At 39.4% G+C, this 24,600-nt stretch overlaps 1 protein-coding gene across 3 annotated transcripts in view; it reads left to right on the forward strand.

Moving 5' to 3' along the window:
• SMARCC1 (SWI/SNF related BAF chromatin remodeling complex subunit C1) overlaps window positions 1-24,600 on the forward strand; it is a gene marked incomplete at its 5' end in the record, with an annotated part of 83,192 nt that overhangs the window by 22,355 nt on the left and 36,237 nt on the right. For all 3 annotated transcript variants that reach the window (XM_080578218.1, XM_080578219.1, XM_080578220.1), the window contains 13 exons: window positions 1,260-1,385; window positions 2,082-2,200; window positions 3,495-3,619; window positions 4,373-4,432; window positions 5,101-5,138; window positions 7,542-7,663; window positions 11,083-11,154; window positions 15,686-15,799; window positions 16,564-16,717; window positions 17,043-17,156; window positions 19,350-19,409; window positions 23,212-23,470; window positions 24,113-24,274. In XM_080578218.1, the coding sequence (XP_080434344.1) occupies window positions 1,260-1,385; window positions 2,082-2,200; window positions 3,495-3,619; window positions 4,373-4,432; window positions 5,101-5,138; window positions 7,542-7,663; window positions 11,083-11,154; window positions 15,686-15,799; window positions 16,564-16,717; window positions 17,043-17,156; window positions 19,350-19,409; window positions 23,212-23,470; window positions 24,113-24,274 (1,525 nt within the window). The remainder of the gene's footprint in view (window positions 1-1,259; window positions 1,386-2,081; window positions 2,201-3,494; window positions 3,620-4,372; window positions 4,433-5,100; window positions 5,139-7,541; window positions 7,664-11,082; window positions 11,155-15,685; window positions 15,800-16,563; window positions 16,718-17,042; window positions 17,157-19,349; window positions 19,410-23,211; window positions 23,471-24,112; window positions 24,275-24,600) is intronic.

A 24,600-nucleotide genomic window follows, 5' to 3' on the forward strand; every position in this document is an offset into this window, starting at 1 on the left:
CTTTATGAGAATTTTGGAGAACTCAACATCTGAATTTTGAATTCTGTGGTACAAATAAAATCATGTTGTTCTCCTTGAATTGTTATTACTGTAGTGGCTACTTAATTTCCAGTAAAGTAAAAGCAAAGTAGAATTGGCGTGGTTAGGTCACATGTGGCCATGGGCTCCCTGTCCCCCTTTCACCTGGCTTGTTTGTCTTGGCTCAGTACTGATGTAGGTGCCAGCTTCTGTATGCCCTCAGCACCCTGCAGAGTGCATGTTTCTTGATTTGACTGAATTTGCCAAAAGCTTTGGCATCGCTAGAGAATTGTGGTACACAAATGCATGCAGCTGTCCCTAGAGTTAAGAGCCAATGAGAGAGTCTCTGAGAAAATCAGCGGCTGTTTAAAGAATCCCTGAGGGTCACGTCTCATCTTCCTTCATGGCAAGGTTCACTCTAATGGGAACTCTGCTCTTTGCTGATGTCACAAGCAGGAAAAAAGTCTTTCTGATTTAGTTCATTGCGAGAGGACAATAGGAAGCAATTGCAATCAAACAGCAGTAAATACTCCTCTATTGTCCTATTATTGGACTTGGTTTATACATAATGTGGAATGTTGTTCTGTATGTGTGCTCCTGTGCTGTTAATCTGAACAGCAGAGTTAAGAAAAGGCAGCTCAGGTCAGAAAGTCATTTGGTCTCTTCAAACGCTACTTATTCCTGGTTGTTCCTTTTAAATAAATGGGACATACTATGCTATTTGTGTATAAATCCACTAAAGCTCAATTTATTTTCATTGTTCAGCTATGTGATGTGAACTAGAACTTATATGAAGATGGTATTTTAAGTCAAGATAGTCAATCTTTTCAAGATATGGCTAACTCTTCCTATTTTGTGTCTCCATTGTGGCACATTATATCTGCTAAGGTGATCTGTGTAGTACTTGGAGGATTTTGATGGTATTTTTTGGCATCAAAAACGTACTATTTTTGGGACACTTTTGATATAGAGCAATTGTCCAGCTGTGAGAACTGACCTCGCTCTTCAGATGACTTAAAAATGATTGAGGAACAGACATGGCATTCAGTAGGCTTACAGGCATGTTCATCTTTTATTGCATTGCCTCAGCACTGTCATTATGTGTAAAACTCATATGAGATGTCTGTAACTTCAGACCCTAAACAAAACTGCAAGTATTCCCTTTGTACTATTAGGTCTGCTGTGGAGTTAGCTTTTCAAAAAAAAAAATCAGCACGTCAATATATTGTTTTGTTCTTTAGGTTCATGCCAAGTGGATTTTGGACACAGATATATTCAATGAATGGATGAATGAAGAGGATTATGAGGTAGATGAGAACAGGAAATCCGTGAGTTTTCGGCAGAGAATCTCCATGAAAAATGAAGAGGTAGGTGGTTCTCTGCTTATGAGTGACCTGTTGAAACATTAACATTCCTTCTCTGTGCAAAAGTTGCTAAAATTCAGTCTGTTTGAACAGATTCAGGTACCTACAATAATACAGTCTAGTTTAATTTTCATCTGACATTTCTTCTGTTATGTCTTTGCAGAAGCATAAGTGTGCCCTTCTGATTTTTTTTGGCCTTTTCCCCTCATTCCCCTCACTGAGGATAGTAAGAGATAAGATCCACTTCGTACTTTCTCTTAAGTGAAACCAGGGAGTGCATTGAACAGTGTCATTTAATTTCCAAATTCTCCGATTTTTGTATCCCTCCTGATGCAGGAAATTAGTTAGGGCTCTGAAAACTTGCCCATTTAACCTTGAGGTCAGGCTACTCGCTGGGAAATCTTTCCTGATGGATAGAGTATATTGAATGCATCAGAAACTAGCTGCTGAATCTTGCTCTTATAGCACAGTTCTTACGGAGATAGTTACTGTGGTATCTGGGGAATGGCTATAGGAAAGCTAAGGTTTTCCACAATGTCAGATGTGTATTTGGAAAGTATTCTGGAGCTGAATATGGTGCTTGTTATGATATTACTACTTTTAGCTCCTTTGTTATAAGATGTATTAAGGAAGAGTAGCCTACAGCTTTTCAATAACTGTAGTATTTGGGATGAGCTAATACCTTCATTTCTCTAACAGCCTGTACGTAGTCCAGAGAGGAGAGACAGGAAAGCAGCAGCAAGTACAAGGAAGAGAAAGCATTCTCCTTCTCCACCCCCCACTCCTGTGGAGTCAAGAAAAAAGACAGGGAAGAAAGGGTAAGTATCTAATTCCTGGAAGCTGAGGCTAATTTTGTTGAAGATATGCTTATAGGAAGATCTGTCCTCTGTCACTTTTCACACCTTAGGTAATCGTAGAGTAATTATTTCTACAATAGATTAGTGTGATTTTGCTAGTCCAATAGCGCAATTTCCCTTCTCCTCTGTAGAAATGTATTGCCTGCAGGTGGAGGAGAATCTAGTGCAAGTCGTGATGTTATCTGTTCCTCAGTGACAGGGTTCAGTGCTGCATTGAGAGTAGAACTTGTCAAATGGAAAGTTACTCAGCTGCTTCTAAAATAAACCACTTCTGGTAGTGAAAGCAAATAGTATGTGTATGCTTTTTGAAGCAGAGACATATAAATTGCTGCATTTAATTGAGAAGTTTTTAATCTATGTAGCCAGGTGTCTTAAAGTCCACTGCTCAAATGTCACTTTACTGGAGTAGCACTTGTTGATTGCAGCTGGCCTACAGATTGGTGTTTTTTTGGTTTTTTTATCCCCTCGGTACTCATTCAACCTTTAAATAAAGGTCAAGATTATATGCAGATAACAGCTTATCACTTATGGGGTTTGTGCATGGTATGGAGGGGAGTACTTAAAAAGTCATTAAAAATTCAAGTTTTGCTTAGTAGTCTTGTGGGGCTCTGGGGGAAAAAAAGGGAATGGAAATTTATCATCTGAGATGAGAAAGAATCAATTTGTTATCTGACTTTTCTGTTCCTAATGTCAAGTCTGAGTTAAATCCTGTAAGGAGAAGCTTAGGTGATTCTGGCTTTGTTTCCTAAAAGACTTTCTCTCTAAACAAAATTGATCATAAAATACATTTTTTTGTTAACATGAGGCAGTGTGCCTCAAAATGGTCGGTCACCTCCTCTGTTCTACGCAGCAGATGCCTTTATTGCAACTTCAAAAAGGAAAAACGTATGCGAACCACTGCTGCCTTGAATCTCACTAGTATTCAGGTGTTGCCAACTTGCTGGAGACAGTTTGGGGTTGGAATTAAGAATTTATACAGTGGTGTTCTACAGTCTTGAAACAAGATCATTAGTTATTTGAAACCAAGAGGTACTTCTGGGTGAGAATCTGATTATACTGCAAAAGCGAACTTGATAGTGTCCTTTTAAATGTTATTTTATTTTAGCAATACACAGAGACTAGTTTTTGTTAACTCCACAAGCACCAATGTTTTCACAAAAATATTGTAACCCAATCCTTTAATCCTTCTATCTAGTGAAGAATAATGTCTAGATGAAAACGTCTGATGGTTGTAGCTGTATATGATCTCTTTTAGACAAGCAGCCTTATATGGGAAAAGGAGAGGGCAGAAAGAAGAAGATGAGCAAGAAGATCTTACAAAGGACATGGAGGATCCCACACCGGTACCTAATATAGAAGAAGTGGTACTTCCCAAAAATGGTAAAATACTTATAAACTGGATTCTTTGAATGTTAAAACAATTGCTTAAACTGTATAGAGAAAATAAACATGTGTTATCAAATTTTTGGAATACTTTGTGGCCATGGGGCCAGGTAGTATGTGCTCATCCAAACTGATCTAGACAAGGATTTGAATGGGACTTCCAGGAAAGGCAACAGATTTACCTTCTTTAGGTTTCTTGAAATACATTCATGACAGTCCACTCGAACGTTTAGTTATGCCTATTTTGGGCTTGCTCTTGCCCAGTATACTGAGTTCATGTGTCAGGGTGTGAAGTTTTCTAGATTAAAAGAATTCACATCAAGTTAGTGGAAACTCTAGTAACAGGCCTGATGCAATGGAAAAGTGTTGATTTATGCAGTAAATAAATATAGGTCAGAAATAATTTAGCCTAGCAAGTCCTTAACACCGAGCCATTTTGGGTGTCACGTAGTTTGACGTTCATCTGGTTTGAATTTGCATGTAAGAATCGTTCCGTGTTGTGCAGGTGGGAAGAGTACAGCACAGTGACTGCCTCAATAGACGCTGCATTGTGTTCAGATGGGAAATTAGAGAGAAAACAAATAAACGGTCTGGTGTGCTCAAACTACACTGACCAGATGAGCTCTTCTGAACTGCAAAAACTCGCCCAACAAAATGGTTTATTGATAAGATAGTAAAAGCATGTTAAACTTTGATAAATGTATCTTGTCTGATGGTTACTCATTGGGATTTCAATCTCTCTTTTTGTAGTGAACCCAAAGAAAGACAGTGAAAACACACCTGTGAAAGGAGGAACAGTAGCGGACCTCGGTAAAACAAATGCAAAAAGACACATGAGTGCACACACACCCCTCTTAATAGTAAAATCATGCTTGTGGGCAACAGAATAAATATTTTTAACTCTTTCAGTTTTAAAAGGAATCTCTAATTCTACTCTTCTATTGAATTAATTCGGTTTTCGTATGTATTCCGGTTGGAATGTACTGACTGTTTCCCTTTTTGAGGCTTTTTCCTTGTAGGCATTATTTGTTTCTTCTAAAAGTGACATATGAGCTCTTCCGTGGTAGATTTTTTTTCTTATTGGATGGATTAGGCATTAGGGTGAATCACAGGTTCCCTGAGCTTTGCTAGTCCTTTGGCATAAGAGAGATAAACTACTGTCCCATATCCTATTATACAAGGCTACATCTAGGGCACTGGGCCAGGCAGTAATTAATTATGGATTCCTAAGTGTGGAAAAATTCTAATTATCTTTCCTCTGTATTCCTGCTCTTATGTGTTCCTTTGTCTGGGATCATTGGGTGCCTGCATAAGGATGAGATTGTCTTAATGATGTGTGGTCCGCTTTGCTTTCCTCCTAACTTCTCTCCCAAAACAAATGAAGCAGTCTTTCTAATTAAGCAATTGCATGGCTAGAAAGGATTCTGAGCAGTCAGGTGCATTTTATTAGTTTAATTCCTGATAATTTTACCTTTCAGATGAACAGGATGAGGAGACAGTGGCAACTGGAGGAAAGGTAAAAGCAGTCATTTCATACTGAATTTGGTAGAAACTGAGTTCTTCGTCTTATCTTCAGAAATTTATCCCTGTAATGTTTTTAAGTGATAAGTGAAATCGAGTTGGTTGCTGGTGCGCATGTTGTTTCGCTATTATAAAAATCTTATGAATAGCGTGAGATTATTTTGTATTTATAAATCCAAGATTTTAGAAACGAGTAACAAAAACAGGTGTGAAGTATTTTCAAAGAAACGTTTTTCAGATGCAGGTTTTTCAAAGGCTGTGCTTTTTATTTAGGTTCCAGGACTAAATATAAACCCTGAATATGTTTTCTGATCACTTTAATGGATTTGCTGTGTAGTGTCTGTATCTAATTGCATTGTTGGTATGCCAGGCACTATTTTTAACAACTTGCTGAGTAAGATGCCTGTCTGATCAGGCAAGTAAGAAAAAGATCACATCTGTGTTAGTTCATACATTGTAGGCCTGCAGACACAGATGTTTGGATGTGTCCTTAGTTACATATTAAGAAAATCTGACTTTTTCATCATGCTGATGTATTTCCAGTTTTACTGTATTTCAGTATAAATATCCAATCTATATATCTGTTTTAGAGAAGTGCTTGAAAATCCTTTTTCAAGTTCTAAACTGGGGAAAGAAGACAACTCTAGATAAGAAAAATACTGTTTAGCCAGTAAGCAACCTTTCTTATAGGTTTTAGGCTCTGGTATCACACTAAGGAACGGTGGGTTTAAGTATCTTGGTGCATACACATGGACACAGTGCCAAAATATGATTCTTAGGCGAGCACTGTGTTTCAAGCTAGGGAAACCATCTTGGAAAGACAGCAGGCTTTTCCAGTATGGGAAATACTCTTCTTTTTTTTTTGGGGGGGTGGTGCAGTTTCTCCACCCCTGCATGTAGAATGACCCCTTACTGTGGAACTCATGCTGCAAGTGTTCATTCCACGTTAGGTTGGGAGGCTTGCTTTTATGTTCTATCCTAAACGTTTGGTTGTGGTTTTTTGTTTTTTTTTTTCGTCATAGTCTGTTTTCACTTTAGTGAATGTATTTTGAGAGGAGAAGGATATTGAAGTTGCGGAGATGAAGAGAGATGGATTTCTTTTCTGAACAGCCAATGTCAGGTCGATAAATAGATTCAGAAGGATGCCTTGTTGTCTCTGGAGGAATTTCATTGCCCCAAAAGATGCAACATCAGTGGTCTTAAAATCTTGCTTTAGGGACTTGATTGTTTTTAACAGCCTTTTCTGTTTCTTTGAAATCTGACTGGCTTGGTAATTCAGATAAAGAAAATCATTAAAAATTGAATTGCGTGTGGTAAGGTACGGAGTTCAACTATCAGTTGTTCTTCGTTAGAAATGCACAAGAAACGTGATTTAATGAAAGCCTTGAAATTGCCTCTGCATACTGTTCACAAGAATCTGTGCTGATGTCATATGTAGTCTTAACTTTCTGATGGGGAAGTAATGATTTCTTTAACCTGTTAATGCATGTGACCCATTATCAGCACTTTATGCCTTCGTGTTAGAACATCTCCTATTTACTTTATTACCAACGGTCTTCTTAAAGAAACCTCTGCCCTCTCCTTCTCGCATCTGGGATCTATTAGTTTAAGTTCTAGCGTAGAAGGTTTGTCCATCGTCTGTAACAAGCACAGTATGCTTATATTCTGTGCCAGAGTTCTCATGGCAGGGTTACAATTTGAACTTAGTATCTCTTCTTCACAACAGAGAAGTATCCAAGACCAGCTTTATGATCGATCAATGTGAGTTTATCCAAGCAAAAATGTAGGGTAATGAGATGCAGTTTTGCAGACGTGAAATTATTACCACTGACAAGGGTTTCCCAGTAAAACTAGAAGTAATGAATATGATTTCTTTCAGTGCTCTTTTGAGGAGTGAGAAAGTTCATGGGAAAGAGTGGCAAAAAATCAGTAATCTTTACAAATAATAAAAATTGTTGCAGTGACGGTGTCTGGAGATGGCAGCAGGAGCGAGGCTGACAACTTGCAAAGTTCTCTTGCTTCGTGCTGTATTTATCGTGTCTCGTTGCAGTATACTGCAGTATTGAAATGCAAAGACCTATAGTTCTCCTAGAGTTAGAGGACTCTTAATTTTATAAATCAGACTTGAAGCTTGATCTGTGTTGCCAAGTATGTTCTTAAGGTTTGACAACTGTCCCTGTAAAAACTTTTTAGTGGCTTTATGCTTCCTTTTTTTTTTTATGAAAGCTGATTGTTTCTTGTCCCTGAGGCTTTCCCCACTGACAAGAGATTGCATCAAAAATTTTATGCTGCAGAGGATTGGAAAGCATTTGTTACAGGCTAACTCTGTGCTGCCTGAGAGTTCTTGAGTGTCTGTTGTTTGCAGCGTGTTAACCAGTGCATTCCCTCTGTAATACAGGAAGATGAAGATCCTAACAAAGGTGATCAAAGTCGGTCAATTGATCCAGGTGAAGATAACGTCACGGAACAAACCAACCACATCATTATTCCAAGCTATGCATCTTGGTTTGACTACAACTGGTAAGAAAGTAATCTGGTACTGCGGATGTTGAGTTTTGGAGGTGGTTTCTCATAAGTCATGATAAGAGCTGAAAGATTTTACTTCCCTTTGGGTCTAGTTCTTGTGCGTGGGTACATCTTTCCCACCCATAAATTTTCCTGAGATGACTTCTGTCTGTTTTGGGGAATTGGGAGTGAAGAAGGGGATTTCGGATAGCATAGATATTCTGTCTACTGTATCAGCATTTTTTGTTTTGCATTGATTTTTCATGGGAGAATTAATTCCTTTTTCCTTCCCTACTTTCCTAATACTTGCATGAGGATAAGTCCTCAATTGTGCAGGGAGGTCAGTTGTTCCATTTCGGGATCCTCTTTGGAGTCATAGGTTTGTGACTTGATATGACCGCTCAACTTGCTAGGGTAACCCTAATTTTCTTTGTATACTGAAAGTTCTGTGGTGTGGGAATGAAAGGAATGAAAGTCTCTCTACAAGTTAAAACTCTTAGGTAGGTTTTTGTTTGTTTTTAATGAAAAGTTACTTTGGAAACAGGATAAGGACTAGCTGTCCGGGAAGGCTGTTACTTGAGCATGCGTTCCTTCTTAGCTCTAGGAGTTGAGGCAGTGTTGGGACTGGAACCTAAAGAGAAACACCAGGACACTTGAGTACAAGGGTTCACACGTAACCTTCAGAAGCGAATCATAAGTTGGCCTTTTTGGTGGATAACTCTTTTGCACAAGTGACTTAGGATGGGATCTGTACTGTTAGTGTGAAGTTTGGTTCAATTTTCAGCTCTGGCAAACTTTATTACATGGAATCAGTTGTTTGGGTGATGTCTGTGCTAGTAGCTTGAGTTGACCTAAATCTTCCTAAAGAGAACCATCCATTTTCTTAGTCCCCTTGCTGTCCCACTTGGAGATGGTCCTGGAAGCAGAAAAAAACAACACCACGTGAATTTATAGGTGCTCCAGTTACTTTTGAGCAGAGAAGCTTGAGGTGTACGTACAGTTCTGTCACGCGTGCAGAGCGAAACGCTGCGTAGCTTGAGCTAATTGAGGTGTACTTTAACCCGAGGTGGGTACGTCTGTAGTCTCTGTGCTCAGTTCCCTTTTGTAAAATGAAGGTTCAGTAATACTTCCCTACTGGGAAAATTATGTCAACGGTGACATTTTGTCGTGAGCTGACTCTTCTGTTATTGTACAGGTGCCCTCTGGGAGCGGTTGGTTAAAACCTCCTTAGGGGTGTGTTTGTAGCAGTAGCTGTGAGGGTGCTCCTGAGAGCTAAAGCAGCCTGTGAAGCACGGCTGAGAGACTAATGCAGTATTCCTAAAGAAACAGAACGAACTTCTCCCTGGCTCAGATGTATCTATGCTGACCTTATAAAAGGCAACCTCAAAACATCTCTGTGACAGGAAGAGTAGGTATCCGTAAGGTAGCAGGATGTGAAAAAAGCTTTGATTTTTGGATTTTGGTGCTCCGGAAACAATCTGCACCTTAAGCTGATTCGGCTTTGAGGCTGAAATAACAGCACAACTGTGGGACTGACATTTTGGTGTCCCTGAGCACTTCTTTCATCCGGAGAGAGGTTTCTGTAGTTCTGGGGATGCAGAGAGCATATACTTAGCGCCGTGCGGCCTCAGACTTCAGGTGTAACTGCTGTAGCGGTGCCAGAAAGATGCTTCTTGTCTTATGTAAATATATAAACCACTGCCTGCAGCCTTCCCAAATTGCAAATGTTTCTTTGTGTCCAGTTGCAAAAAATTTGAAGCAAGCTGAGGAATAATTCTAATGTGCCTCTCTTAAAATGTATTATAAACTGCTGTTTTAGAATAGTCATTACTAAAATTAATTTTCTAGCAAACAGAAACTTTTTGATGCTCAATTCATTTTCAGTGTAATCTTTTATGCTGCGGGTGACTTTATTGCAAGAACCAAATAATTTGCTTGCTACTAAAATCCGAACAGTTTATCAGCTAATCTTCCTCTTTAAGTTAATGCTGCAGGAATGACAAGAATGAACAGTGTCTGTATTGAAGGACAACTGTATGTTAGGCTAAAAACTGAAAAGATGAGAGAGATCGTGTATTAAAAAATGAAAATTTTACTTCCTTTAAAAGTAACTGCACTTAAAGGACAATTTGTTCTCCAGATTTTAACTTGAATGAAGTATGTGCCATTGTTAAAATAACTTCTGAGAGTAACTTCATACAAGTCCTGCACCTCTGATACCTTTATAAAATAAAGGTTTTCTGAATCTTGAAGCTCTTTCCTCCTTTAGTACTAGGCAGATTGAATCTTATATCCCTTATAGAATTTGCATATTAAGATTAAAAAAAAAAAGTGGAGTAATCGAGGTCCATGGGGTCTGGCTGTTTACTCACTAATTTTGCTTTGCAGTCAAAACGCTCTTATATATTAACATATGCCATGGATTACACAACATGTTCTTGTTAATTATTTGTCAGTAGACCTCCACAGGTGCCGTGACCCTTCAGGACCCAATTTCCTTGTTTATGTTAAAAATAAATCAGTCCTATCTTTTATTTAGGGAATATGAGAATAAGTTGATGAACAAGTTGATTTTATAAGTTTTTACTCTGCTGTTTATGCTGTCAGGCAGGTAGTGCATGCAGAATGGAAAATTCTACTAGAAGAGTATTTATATTTTACCTGGAACAGCTACACAAGGGAAGAATTATATCTGTCAAATCACTAGAGCTGAATTAGCTGTGATCCTTACATTGGTTCACTCTTACATGCTGCATAGCACCTCGTGTATCATTAGTTTTGCCATTCATACGTGGTCAGTTTTAACTCCATATTTCTTCTTGGAGTCCAAAGGGGGAGGAATTATTTTTAAGAAAGTGTTAGGTTGCTCCAAATAGCCACAGTTTGGATTTCATTTTCCTAATGGACCAGGGAGGTGCTGGCAGTGCTCTTGAAGACAGTCAGTCTCCTGCCTGACTTGTGAGCAGCAGTAATTACTGTAGATCAGTTTTGGAGTTGGGTTCAAAGCACACACTTACACGCCCATCTTCTAAGTATATACCATGAAAGCTTGGTTTATCTGAGGAATTTTTGGTTTCTTGGGTGAATGTTAACAGCAATTAGTCTGGAGAACGGAAAGACGCCTCTGTTGGAAGACAGAACTTGTGAATGTGCAGACAAAAATGGGCTGCTGCTCAGTTTTCAGAGTGAGTTTATGGCAGCACTGGGTACATGGTTTTGCTTCAAATCAGCGACTGAATGTTGTGATGCCTTTTTAATACAGCTTTGCTTATTTGATGAAAATGTTTAATTCACAGGCTCATGCTAGAATACTCAGGTTTCTAAAAAGTAGTCCTTTCCGTAAACGTGCTCTCAGGATGGTCATTTGAAGGTGTGTAGGGTACTCGGTAAGATTATTTGCGATTTGGCATTTGAATTGTGTGTTTTTGTTACAGTATTCATGTGATTGAACGTCGTGCTCTTCCTGAATTCTTCAACGGAAAAAACAAGTCCAAGACTCCAGAAATGTAAGTAAAATGTGAATATAGGCATGTGAGAGTTCGCAAGATAGAGGAGGTTTTAGTGTCACAAATCCTTCAGTCACTTCCTCTTGTATGTGTGTTAAACAGATATTGTCTGTCAGTGTATAAAAGAAGGAAAGAGCACCTGTGCAACTACTACTAGTAGTTTGATAACGTCTGTGCGTTACTGTAGTAGTAGAGGTAAAACTTCAATTATCAATGCAATAGTTATTAGTGGTTATCCAGGAAAAAAATCAAACTAGTTTTGCAAAAGTAATATTGGAACAAACTCCTGGACTTTTTTTTTGTGGTGCAGGACATATCTTCCAGAGACATGTTAAAAAAAAAAAAATCATGATATTGTAGAACCTCAGTGATCCTCCTATTTTTCTTGCTCTCTTTTCATGACATGCTGTATTTTTGAGACTTGAGAGTTTTGTGTTTAAGCACTGATGACAAGGTTTATTATAGGATGCTGTGTCAGACTGTGGAATGGATTTTCCGCAGTTATCTGTGTTGATTTCATGGTTCCCTGAGCAGGTGATGGGTAATTCTGAAAGAGCAGGTGAAGGTTGGAAAGTGAATATTAGGTAGTCTGATTAAAATCAGAGCTGGAGTTGTGCAGTGCAAGAAGAAAAGCATTTGTTTATAGCTGTTCCAAACCCTCTAATGACTTCTTAATTCTGATCGTGCTTCTTAAATGTAGGTGGAGTTCTCTGGGTTGAATTTAGATCCAGTTTGACCCTATATCGTTGCCTTGTGGGGTCTGGTATCTGCAGCAGAACTTAAGTGTTCTTAATTTGAAATTATACAAATACAGTTGTTTGTAAATAGCTTTCAAGAAGTTTTAAAATAAATCACAATTGAATGCTGTCCTGAAACGTTGTAGGTCTTTCCATACATCAAATTATTAATTTCTCCTCTAATTTAGTGAAGAGACAAGATAAGCTGGTGATTTTTGCATCGATTGCTTATTTTGGAAATCTACTGCAAATCTTGTTATGTGCGTTAGTAAAAGTACATCTCCCCTTCCTTGAGAATTTTCTGTTACAACAGTAAATGTAGTTATTCAGAGCAGTCCTGAAAGGTGATTGATTACAGGGAGATAGTCAATGTGCTTGTTTTTCTTAAAATGATAATCCTAAAACCTGAGAGTTCACAAAAAATCACAGCGAACACCATTGACGTACTTGACGACTTGGACAATGGAACCAGGCTAGTTCACTTTATCATGTAGCAAATCTCGGTTTAGTTGCAAAGGAGCTTTGGGGGATTTAAAAACTGTTTTCTCGTGAACTGTGAAATGAAGCATTTGAGGGGTCTTCTCAGTATGTTGTCTTAACCTGTGCATTTTTCTACATAGCAATTCTCCAAATTATTTTTTTTTCCTAGCGCAAACAATAGCGTTAATATCATCTTGTATTGGTCTTCTAACAGGTAAACAAAGCAGACTTCAGAAAATGTTCTTGTACTTGAATCTCTTCTCAGGCATGGCTGATATTTTGCAAGGGTTCTGATCTGATTTTGAGGTAGAAAAGATAAATTAACCTTCTTAGCCTGGAGAAGAGAGACTGGGAGACCTCTAACACTAGCTGCCAAATGCCCAGAGGAGGTCACTGAGAGGATGGAGCCAGGCCCGTTACTGTGGCAGCAGAAAAAATAAATGAAACTGAAACCCAGCAAGTTTGAGGTTGATACCAAGGGAAATTCTTGAACTCTAAGGAAGATGAAGCACTGGGATAGGGGCCTGGGGAAATTGTGCAATGTTCTGCCTTGAACATTTCCTGGCTGTACAAGGCCCTAATTAACCCAGTCTCGATTTAGTGTTGAGTAGGAGATTGGCCTAGAGACCTTCTGAGGTCTCTTGTACCCTGACTGATGCTGAGTCTGTGCTCTTTGCTTCCGGCTTCTCTGTGTTTGAGTTGCAGATGTTACTCTACCCGCACCATAGCAATTCCAAAATGTATTTGACACTAACTCTGCTCTGTAAGTTTTACTATTCAATGTATTTTTTTCTTTGGGGCCTTCTAGTGCTTCATGTTTAAGGCTGCAAAACAGGCAGAGTTGTGAAAAGACCTTTCAAGGGTTCTCAGTCTTGTTCCTCAAGTTACAGATTTGGATAGTTAGTGGATAACTTTCCAGTAGCTGCAGCCAAAACCATGGTAATGGGTACTAGTTTGAGGCCCCCGTAAGTGAAGACAACCAATAACTGCTTGTTCCTCCTGGGCTGTTGGTTTGTCTGGAGAGAGCTTGGGGACAAACGTGAAGGAACGTTGCCCCCTCCAACTTTGGTTACAGGGTGGTAGCTGGATCTGGAAACATTGCGTATTTGCCTCTGATACGGTTATCAGGTGAAATCCCATGCTTCTTTTTCAATTTGCAACAAAACATCGGGTCTGCTGGCACTTGCCCATGAACCGCTGCTGGTTACCTCCCTCTGAGGGAAGCAAATGAGGCACTCCCTTCGCCCGGTCCTGGTGTTATCCTGGGGATGTATTTTTGCCACCACGTAGGGATTGCAGGAGTAGCACGTGGTCTTGGCATTGTGTCTTGGTTTTAATAAAATAAACATCCTTCTGCATGGAAATGTCTTGCCTACAGCTCAGTTTTCAGGCCAAACAAAATACCGTGTCTCAAGAGCTCACACAGGTTCCTTCTTGTGACAGTAGGGCCTGGGGCCTGGTTTCTGTCTGGAAAGGGTTTTAACTAAATACTAGTTGACTTTTCTTTCTTGCTGTTGACAAGTTATAGCCGATGGGTCATGTCTCTCTTGAAAACAGATTCCCTTCAGGATAAACTTCAGGGATATTTCTGTCTTAGGCTTTTTTCCTCCACCTAGCAATATGACCTTATTATTAAGCTATTAAACTTGTTTCTGCAGCTGAGAGCACTTTAAGGTAGCCTTCCTCCAAGCAGGTGGCAACCCAGTTCTCTCCAGGAACATTCAGAAATGTTCCTGAATATTCCTCTATGAAAGAAGCTCCCTTTTGTTTCTCGCCTACCATAACAACATTCAACACCTGGTCCCATAGTGGTTTTCCAGCAAGTTCTATATATAACTTCAGAATTGAGGATGTGCAATTTTGGCAGGAATGGGTCCTTGCAGCATCTGTCTGCTTATGTCTCGCCTGTGAAAGACACTGGTGTTCATTCTCTGCATGATTTATATTCTCGAGTATTGAGTGCTGGCTGCTTTTTTACACTGCATTTAAGGCATCCCCTTGTTGAATTTTTAATGGTGGGAGGTAGAAATTGTTTATAACACACTATTTTTGAACAGATCTTTGCTTAGGATCCTTGCCTACGTCTGTTGGCAGACTTGGTTTTGTTCAATCTAAAGAACAGAGCTAGAAGTAACTTTATGGTAGTTTTTGTTCTGAGCAACTTGTATTTGGAAACATTAGTACATTCCAGAAACTTAATGAAAAAGACCAAGCAGTAACGTGTACAGGGCAGGAAATGGGCTGAACCCCAAAACTTGCTTATTTGGACTGTTGTGCACTAACATGCACAAGCATGGGAGCAGTTTCTACTTCAGCTGTTCCCAGCTCAGTGCGTGGGGAGTGCTGTGCTGGCTTCTGGATTCTTTCCCTCAGCTTTTCAGAGATTTTGTCTTCTCCATTTGGTTCTCTAACCCTCTCCTTGTTGGTGTTTTAATGTATAAAAAGTCCTCATACAGAAGCAGTAGCGTTCCATCCAGCGTACAACTTCGTTTTTTCTGTGCAGCTTTTTTCCTTCCAGGCTCACAGAGAGGACCGACTAGGATTATTTATCCTGTTTCTATGCTAGGACCAGGCCCTGTTAATTTTTTTCTGCAGCTTGCAGTGTGTTGAGCAAGTACTTGGTTAGTGACCAAGTTATAGCTGTAGTCGGAGTGCTTTGGAGTGGGGGCAAGAAGGACGACCTGTATTTGGCCTCTTTCCACCAAGGATGCAGTGTCTGTCTTCTCGAAACTTAAAACCTAAATGGAGTGGGTATACGACCAACTGTATATCCCCGATCTTCAAAAGTATTATGTGTTTGTAGTAGAGCAGAAGCAAAGGTGTAAAAGAAGGGGCTTGCTTTCCTCTTCATAATATTAGTGCTGGAAGAGCAGCTATATCAAGGAGTTAACCCGTCGTTAACCTTCTGACATGCCTGGTTCTAGACTTAATACTACTGCTTTCGGTTGCAACGCTTTCAAAGTACTCGACAATTAGTAGGTAACAATTTGAGTAGTTTAAATTTGAGTTTTACTTGTCCACAACTCTTTGACTGAGATTTAAGTGTGCCTTGTGCTACTAATACAGTTACAGAGAAAATCTAGAACGAAACATGTGGAAGAGATGGATGGACCATATGCAGTGTATAAAACAGAAATTCTGCTTGCCTATTTTGATACTGATTTCACCTTACTACATTTCATCAATAAAAACTAGTGGGAGGTGTTTGCTTGTCAGTAATAAATGTGTTTGGAGAAGCTGAATCCTAAAATACGTATTCTAAGCTTTGTTAGACACCAATGTACAATATGAAATATGTACCAATTGTCTTTCAGATACCTCGCTTACCGCAACTTCATGATTGACACCTATCGCTTAAACCCTCAGGAGTACTTGACTAGCACTGCCTGCAGAAGGAATCTGACTGGAGATGTGTGTGCTGTCATGAGGTAAAAAGCCAACCAAACAAAAAAACAACCACGGATCTTTCAGCCATTGCTTTCACTTTAACAAAAAGAAATAGAAATGGAAGTGCTCTGGTGTGACAGGAAAGGTGTGGGCAATAGCCATTGTGCAGCCGATTAGCAGACTGTTCCATGTTTTATGGTAACCGGAATATGTTATACTATCCTTTATTTATAATATTTTGTGTGCTCACTGAACCATGCCTGCGAAGTTTGGGTCTTAACTTGTAATATTACGGTTCTGCTGTTCAGTACAGTGTGTGGAGTTCTTCTCAGGATTCCTGGTTTTGCAGTTAAATTTTGTTGGTTTTATATGTTCCACCAGTCTTAAAGTTGTGAGGTACAGCAGAGTCCTAGAGTTTGGAACTTGCTAAAAGTAGACCAGTGAAGAACAGCTACAGATAGATGAGGGAAGCAAACCAAGGGTTGCGCAGCCCTCACATGGATATTACATCTGCAAATGGCTCCATGCATGCAGCCCTCTCTCTGCTTTGCCTTTGTCTTTAATGATTTCCTGTTATCCAGAACCAAAACGTCATGCTTTGTTTTAGCTAACACACTGAAGTGATACTATCAAGTCTGCACAAAGCTCATATGTAATTGCATTGGTCGTTGTGATTAGTGGAGGATTGTAGGAGATTACGGACCAGTTTGATCCTAAACCAAAGCTGCTTCCTTTGCTGTCTCCTTTCTACACAACCAAAATGGCTTTGTTTGTTAAGATTTTAATTTGTCCTGTTGTCTCATAGAGTACATGCTTTTCTGGAGCAGTGGGGTCTCATCAACTACCAGGTGGATCCAGAAAGCCGTCCCATGGCAATGGGCCCTCCTCCTACTCCTCACTTCAACGTGCTCGCTGATACGCCCTCCGGCCTGATGCCTCTCCACATCCGCACTCCCCAGGTGAGCCCCACAGGTGGCACGAACTGTGTTCGCCTTAGACGCGAGAAGTTTGTAGCTCTAGCCAGTGTCTTGGAACATCTTAATAGAATAATGTGTGCGTGTTTTGCTGAAATGTTCTCCATCTAGGTTTGGGGCTTCAAGTAGTCAGATTCGCTAAAGTCAAGCCTGCTAGTGTTGTGTCTAAGTGATATTATGTAAAGACATCTCTACAAGTCACGTTAAGCTGTTTTGTTCGTTTTGTGTTCTGCTTAACATTGGTTTGAAAACCTTCAATAATTTCCAGTTCCTGACCCTCTGACCTGTCTTCTGTTATGTTTGTTTGCAGGTTCCAGCTGCTCAGCAGATGCTGAGTTTTCCTGAGAAAAACAAGGAGAAACCTACTGATCTACAGAACTTTGGACTTCGCACAGATATTTACTCAAAAAAGACTTTAGCAAAGGCAAGTTTGTTTGGATTTTTTTCCCCTGTGGCTTCTATTAAGCATTTTTCCTTAATTGTCCCCCACTAGATGACAGTGAAATGCCTTATGTTACTCTTTATATTCCTGTTTTAGATTTCTTCCTTCTCAATGTAGGATGTTAGGATACCTCACTCAGTTGTATTGGATACCCAGATTTGTAGAAATGAAAATCATATGCCTATCCACAGCTAGTCAATACCGTCAGTCTCCAAACGCTGAATTTGTGTTATATTTTTTGGATGTTTTACTTGAATGCTTCAGAATCAACAAACTATCAAGTAATTCAATACAGAAATTGAAATCTTTCAGCAGCATCTTTAACTATCCTGTTTTCCAAGACTGAGCAAGGTTTTTCAGGCTGAGAGCCAGAAAGCCATTTAATTACAAACGGTGTCACAAAACCATTGCAGGGGACTTCTTAGCACCGTCTTTGCAACGTATTGTATAATTAGTTAAGTTTTGAGATGCCATTGCAGTGATGTTGCTGATTCCATAACCTGTTGACTTTAACTCCTGCTGGTGTCTGATACCCGCGTGAGTACTTGATAGTGCTTGAAGCTACTGCAGGAATACGAGCTTACTACTTCAGCATAGCCTTCAGTCTGGAAGGTCTGCAGTGTTCTGCTGATTACTGCCTCTCTTGGGCTGACGACAGGCTAATTCTGTGTAAATGGTTTCTCTAAGTACAATGATCATGGTGCTAAGAGATCACAAGATAACTATATTAAATTGGAGGGAGAAAAAAACACTACAACACCCCACAATGTTTTTAGAGATTAGCATTTTTTATAGAGCCTGAGTCCATATCACATTTCATGGAGTGACGTAATTCTTTTAGTTTAGAGAGAAATATTTACCACGTTCATAAACCTTTCAGTGATTCTAGACTTCGGTTCTGTTTGCAAGCATCTGTAATAAACTTGAGCAGACTTATTTGCAGAAGCTGATTTCCCTTTTTGTTTTGGGTGTTTGTGGCAACTGCAATTCTGGCCATTCATACCAGCCTGCTTGAGAACTGACCGGTAGCTCAACAGCTCCCTTGGATTAGTATTTCCTGTGGGCTAATGATGATTTTGAAATGCATGTTGAGATAGGATAGATTTACATACCCCTTTTCCTTCTGGTGTGGTTTTACACAGAGACATCCAATCTAGATAATCTTGTTTTATAAGCAGTTGACAACATGATTTTGTCTTTATTTGATGCCTACAGATTAGGGTTACTGTAATAGTGGAAGAGTAAGTTTTCACCAAGAGTTTTGTAGCTTCTAGGAAATTTGAGAAGTTAACCCCAGTATGCAAATTTGGGAGAAGTAATGATAAGAGCAAGCGATTGCTAAATATGCAGATTATCTTGCTACTACTACTGCTGTCTTTTCAGATAGCTCATCTCTTTATCCGTTAAGATCTTTTTTCTCTTTACAGAGTTACTGCTTTTAGATAGATGAATGGTATGTGTTGTTTTTTCTTTTGTTTTTGGACCAACGTGTGCTTTACACTTTCCAGCCTGCCTTGGAAGTATACCAGAGGTTTGAGAGGTGCTGAAGTTTGGTTGACATAAGCCCTACTCTGTCGAGAAATGTGCCCTTTAAGCTGACAGTAGCCCGGTTGTGCCTGAATCAAGTAATTCCATCTCCCTGACTGACAGCAGCATACATCTTCTGTGCAGCAGCTGATGAGGAGCAGTTAGATATTGTGCTCTACTGTTAGCTGCTGCTGTTCTTTGGCGTGAATTGTAGAATGCTCTGTGTAAACTGCTCTGTTCTTGACGTAATTTCACTGGCCAAAGTCAAACTGACTGGAATGCCATCAACTTTCCTGAGGGTTTTTGTTATATGGAAAATCATCTTTTCAACTGGCTGTATTTACATGCAAGGATAGGTGGGAGCCAGGAGAAAAAGGTACCAAACCGGCACACACACACCCCCAAAACCTCCCCAAAACCTGCAGTAATGCACTTCCCGGCATGTTTTAGCTATGTTAGGTAAATTTGTGAACTGAACTTGTGTATTAAATAACTAGGTGTTGGTGAGCTGTAGAAGGACTGTTTTAACAGGTAGGTGCTTTAGATATTGAGTGGACCAAATAACAAAAGATTCTTCCCCTTTTGTTCTTTTTTTTTTTAATTCTGTGCAAAGAAACACATTTCACTTTTTTTCCCCGTCTTTTGTAGAGTAAAGGTGCAAGTGCTGGAAGAGAATGGACGGAACAAGAGACGTTGCTGCTATTAGAAGTAAGTTCATGAGGGGAAAGAAAGTGAAGACTAGGAAGCCAAAACATGCAGGATATTATGCATTGAAAAAATCTGTGTGTAGATTAACTTTTTTGAAGTAGAGTTAGAGGACAACTGCATCCTTTTACAGAACTGGAATAGCAAAGCAGAGTTTGTAGTGGGAAGCTATTTCTACGTATCTGGAAGAGGAATGTGGTTGAGTGTCTGTGTGTACAAGGCTGCTTGTCTGTCTCTTGTGACTGTGGCTTCTGAACTGGTGGTAAAAGGTTACAGCTCTCCCTCAAAACCATCTCTCTTTATTTGACCATCATTGCTACAAGAATGCTACTACTAAAAAGAGATGGCAGTAACATCTGCGTACTCAAGGGACTTCATGAACTTTAAGGTTCAGTTCCATTGAACTCATATCTGCAACTCAGAAATTAGGCGTTTGGGAACGTGTGCATGAGCTCAAGAAGAGATCTTGCAGTGCAGAGAGGTCTTTTCAAAAATTACATGAGATACCTGGAGTCACGTTGGTACTGTAAAAAATAGGTCAAAGAGCTTTTGGCACACTAGATCGGGTCTTTGTCTCCAGATTGCTTAGTCTGAAGCTGTTGAATACGATAATTCTCAGGTCTCTTGGATTTCCTACCTAGGATGAAAACCATCACACGAGGTGTACTGCATAAGTATGTTCTGGTCTTTCCTACTCGTGTCAGGGCAACGTGGTGTTTCATAGCACTTTGTCAGAAGACTCTAGGTGGCCTGAAATAATTAATGTGCTGCTGTTTCCTGAAAAAAAAAAAAGTGTGTATATATATATATATATCTATCTTCCACTGAGCTTTCTATTACAGGAATGTTTTCTTGGTGTAGATGTTGGGTGGGATTTTTTTCTCCCTTTTATATAATTCAGTTTCGCTACAATTCAGCTTTTTTTGTGAAAGAATTCCATTTTGGCGTGGTTTTCGTTGTTTTTTTAACTTATAGCTTAAACTAGCATGAAGCTCTGTGATTGCTCTGGCTTTCTTTTGTCATTAATTAGTCCACTGAAAATTTAAGAAATTTTATATGGCAAAGTTTGGACAATGGGTATTAACAGTGCTGAACAATACTAAACTTTTGTGTGACTTCTTTTCTGAACTAGACAAAGTGCCTCAGCAGAGCGTACTTTGATTCAGCCTTCACAGATACAGAAGTGTGTTCATCAAATAGCCAAAACAGCTTTTTCATGTCAGACTGCACACTGTTGAGCCCACATTTTTGTGTCAGCATGTGGAAGAATTTTGCTTACGTGGTGAAAAAAGCTAAGATATTGTTCATGGTGTTCTTGTATGGAGCAAACTTAGAAGTAATATCTTGATACGCTATCGTCTTTGCTTACTATTATTAATATTTAAGATTCATTCTTTTGTGTGTCTGTAACTTATGATCATACATAGCAAGTAGTAGCCTAATTAAATAATCCAGATGGCGTATTCATTTTTCTTTTTAAAAATATAACAACAAAAAAAACTAAGTCTTGAGATTGCAAATTCATTTAATGTGCGTTTAAATTAATAATGTTCTTTGTGGATTTATCCTATGAATAAATCAGTGAAGAGAGTATATCAGTTCAAGCATAAGTAATTCAGTTATAACAAGGCAGCCCAGTCCAATTAAATCCTCAGGGTAGCTTTGGGCAAATATATATGCAGTGGAGTTCCAAAGAATAAATCGTATCTAAAATAATTATTGTCCTTCCTCCCGTTGACTGAGTGAATAGGGGACGCGGGGGAATCTCGTTTCCCTCCCAGAACCATCTTCCCTGCCACACTGCTGCTCTGTGTCTCCGTGGAGTTAAAGGCACTTTCAGCTATTTATAGTAAGGACAACTGTTGGGAGAGCTAGTTTGTATAGCAGAAAAATAGGTAATGAAGGGGAAAGAGAGAAAAAAATCCCGCATGGCCATGAAAAGCAAAACTTGATGTAATATGCCAGTGTGGTTAACAGTGGGTAGACAAAGACACACAACTTGAGATGGAATTAGGGAAAGTGAAATTAATGTTGAACATCAAATAAATACTTCCCCGTGAGTATGACCTAGTGAACTGAGAGTTTGATTTCTTTAAGCACTGGGGCAAGATGTGAAGGAGGTCAGGCGAACGGTTTATAAGCAGTTAGGGACCATTGATCACTGCGGTATTGAGCAGGCTGTCCAACGTGGCTTGTCCTTTGTTCATTCCCAAGCCGAAGTATTCTTTCTGTGCAGCTGTTAAAACCCCTCTCTTTGTCTAGTTTGTGGTCTGCAACAGTTTCTGTATTGTTCTTTCCATCCAGCTAGGCTCTGCTGGAGCACAGCCTTCCCTCCTTCCCTTACTCCGCTGCTTGCCCACTTAATCTTGCACCCCGTGTTTTGGGGCCGGAGTGGGGAACCAGTGGCCTTCTGAAGGTATGCTGGGGGTTGCTCCCTCCTCCCTACCCAATTTAAATAACGAGGTTTTTGAGAGAAATACAAGACTTCAGCAAGGGAAAGCTTAAACCACTTCCAGGTCACTTTTCCCAAGCTGGCTTTCAACATCCACGATGTGCCCAAGTGCATAAGTAAAAAGCAAGTTGACTTCAATGCCAATTCCATTCAATTTGAAATTCAAATGGGATCTGTAACGCAAGGAAACAGGTGTTTACTGTTCATATGCAGCCTCTAGTAGTAAATATTTTCAGAAGACTTCTGATAGGCCTTTGTTTGAGTTTGCAGATTTGTTTTTTTCTTGTTTTGTTTGTTTAACTTAATAGGTCTAGAAATCAAATTGGTTTTTACTTTTTCCTAGGTGATTTTACCATTAATCATATCAATAATGTAAAAGTTGTTTAGGATACTTAAACTCTAATTTTATGCTATCCGAATGCTTAAATAACTAAGGTAATTTTCAACAACAACAAAATCTTCTGAAGGATAATATTGTATTAGGCTACCCCTTTTTTTATTTATTAATTTGTGTTTTTAAAAAAAAAAAAACTAATGCAGAATCTTCGGTATCTCGTATTCATTAAATTGTTTAATTGAGGCTTGGCTGAAGTAACTTCAGAAGTGACTGGAATTAAGAATTACAAATCTTTGACTTAATCTGGAAGGTCCTTAATTTATCAGGTGTCTTACCTGCATAATAACAATTTCTTAACTTGAATACTTGCTGAGAGTCGGACTGGGTAGTAGTTTCTAGAAAGCCGATCTCTTTTCACTTCATGATACAGAATATATTTTCCTTTTTTCCTTGGTGTATTGTTTTGATGCTCTTTTGTTTTCATAACATGTGCTGAATGTAAAAAATGGACTTCATCGTCATATATAGTACAAGTGAAATAAATACTGTTCCTGCCTCAAAGAGCTTGGTGGTTTAAGACATTAATGAGGGAACACGAGAATGCTATCAGGAGGAGTACTTAGGAGAATTAAAAGAATTTGGTGAGGCTTTGTAGGATAAGCAGGCTATTTTTTGTAAAGTTTTACATATGAATACGAAATGGGGAAAATGCTAACTATTCAAATCTTACTCTTAAATCCAAAATCTTCCGACAGTTCTCTTTGGTATAGTAACAGAATAAAACTTGTGTAATGCTCTCTGTAGCTTAAGTTTAACTCATGTGCCAGCGAGATGTGTGTTGTTCTTCTGCGGAAGAATTTTGCTACCAAAAAAATTAGGATTTAAATAGTTGTTTGATTCTGTTGTTGTTGCATCACCAAAATAACTAGTATCAAAAGTCTTTTTGCATAAAGCAGTTCTTGTGGTTTTTTTTCCAGATTAGCTAATGTATATACCACAATCTTCATCTTTTACAGGCTCTGGAGATGTACAAAGATGACTGGAACAAAGTCTCGGAGCACGTTGGGAGCCGCACCCAGGATGAGTGCATTCTCCATTTCCTGAGGCTTCCTATCGAAGACCCGTATTTGGAGAACTCCGATGCATCTCTCGGCCCGCTGGCTTACCAGCCCGTTCCTTTCAGCCAATCTGGCAATCCAGTGATGAGTACCGTTGCTTTTCTGGCATCAGTGGTGGATCCCCGGGTGGCATCAGCTGCAGCAAAGGCTGCATTAGGTATGAGTTTGCCCCGGAAGTTTTTTTCACCTTGTCTATACAACATTCTGTTCTGTCAGCCTGCTCTTAGGATCAACTGTTTCTAGAGGTTATTCAGGATTGATAAGAGGTTCTACAGGTCTGCTAATACACAGGTTTGTGTTCTGTTGTTACTGAACCTGCCAGTTTACAGTCAAGCTAGAATAACTCCTAAAAGCCACTGAATATCTTAAGAGGGCTTGCATCCCCTCTTCTGTGCACGTTGAGTAGCAATAGTTTGCAAGCACTGCCCTGTAATTGGTGTTACTATGACTGCTCTCATTAGTTTAGCTATTTAAAAATGCACAATGCTAAACATCTAGTTTTCCTCTTTTTGCTTGTGTTGAAATTATCAGCCACAGTTATATCCCCTAAGAAACTCAATGAAATTGTTCCTTTTACTTTTTTCTTTATTTTTGCATGTAAAAAGCATTTTATATAACTGGGAGGAGAATCTCTTCTACCTGATTGGAGAGAGAAAATTGCCTAATGCGAAAAGAAGGAACTTGTATTTGAGAATGCATTTTGTCACAAGATTTACCTGCATGCTTCTTTGAGAAAATTGTAACTTACAGCTTGCTGTAAAACACATGCAATATCACATATCTGTGTAATTTTTAACAGAGGAGTTTTCCCGAGTCAGAGAGGAAGTACCGCTGGAGCTAGTTGAAGCTCACGTAAAGAAAGTACAGGAAGCAGCACGAGCCTCTGGGAAGGTGGATCCGACGTACGGACTGGAGAGCAGTTGCATTGCTGGAACAGGTCCAGATGAGCCGGAAAAAATCGGTAGGCTTGTCCGTCGGTTCTGTGTTTTGCAGAAATATCTGCAAATCAGATTTTGGCAGGCACTTTCTTCTGACTTGTAATAAACCTTAAGTTCGCCTCCAATGAGAGATGGGAATGGTGGTAAGGAGTGTGTGTGACAGGTCATTCCACTTCTACTCTCTGCGGATTATTAACTCTTGACAATGAATTAATGAACTTAGGGCCAGCTTTAGTTTCAGCCGTTTGTTTTCCTGCTGCTGGCTAAGTGAAAATGCCATCGCTTGGGATGTATACAAGTTGAATGGGCAAAAATACTAGAGTGGGAGATTTCATGCCAGTTCCACGAG

This window comes from Anser brachyrhynchus (genome assembly GCF_964034855.1).
Source record: "Anser brachyrhynchus genome assembly, chromosome: 2".
In the NCBI taxonomy this organism is placed as follows: Eukaryota; Metazoa; Chordata; class Aves; order Anseriformes; family Anatidae; genus Anser; species Anser brachyrhynchus.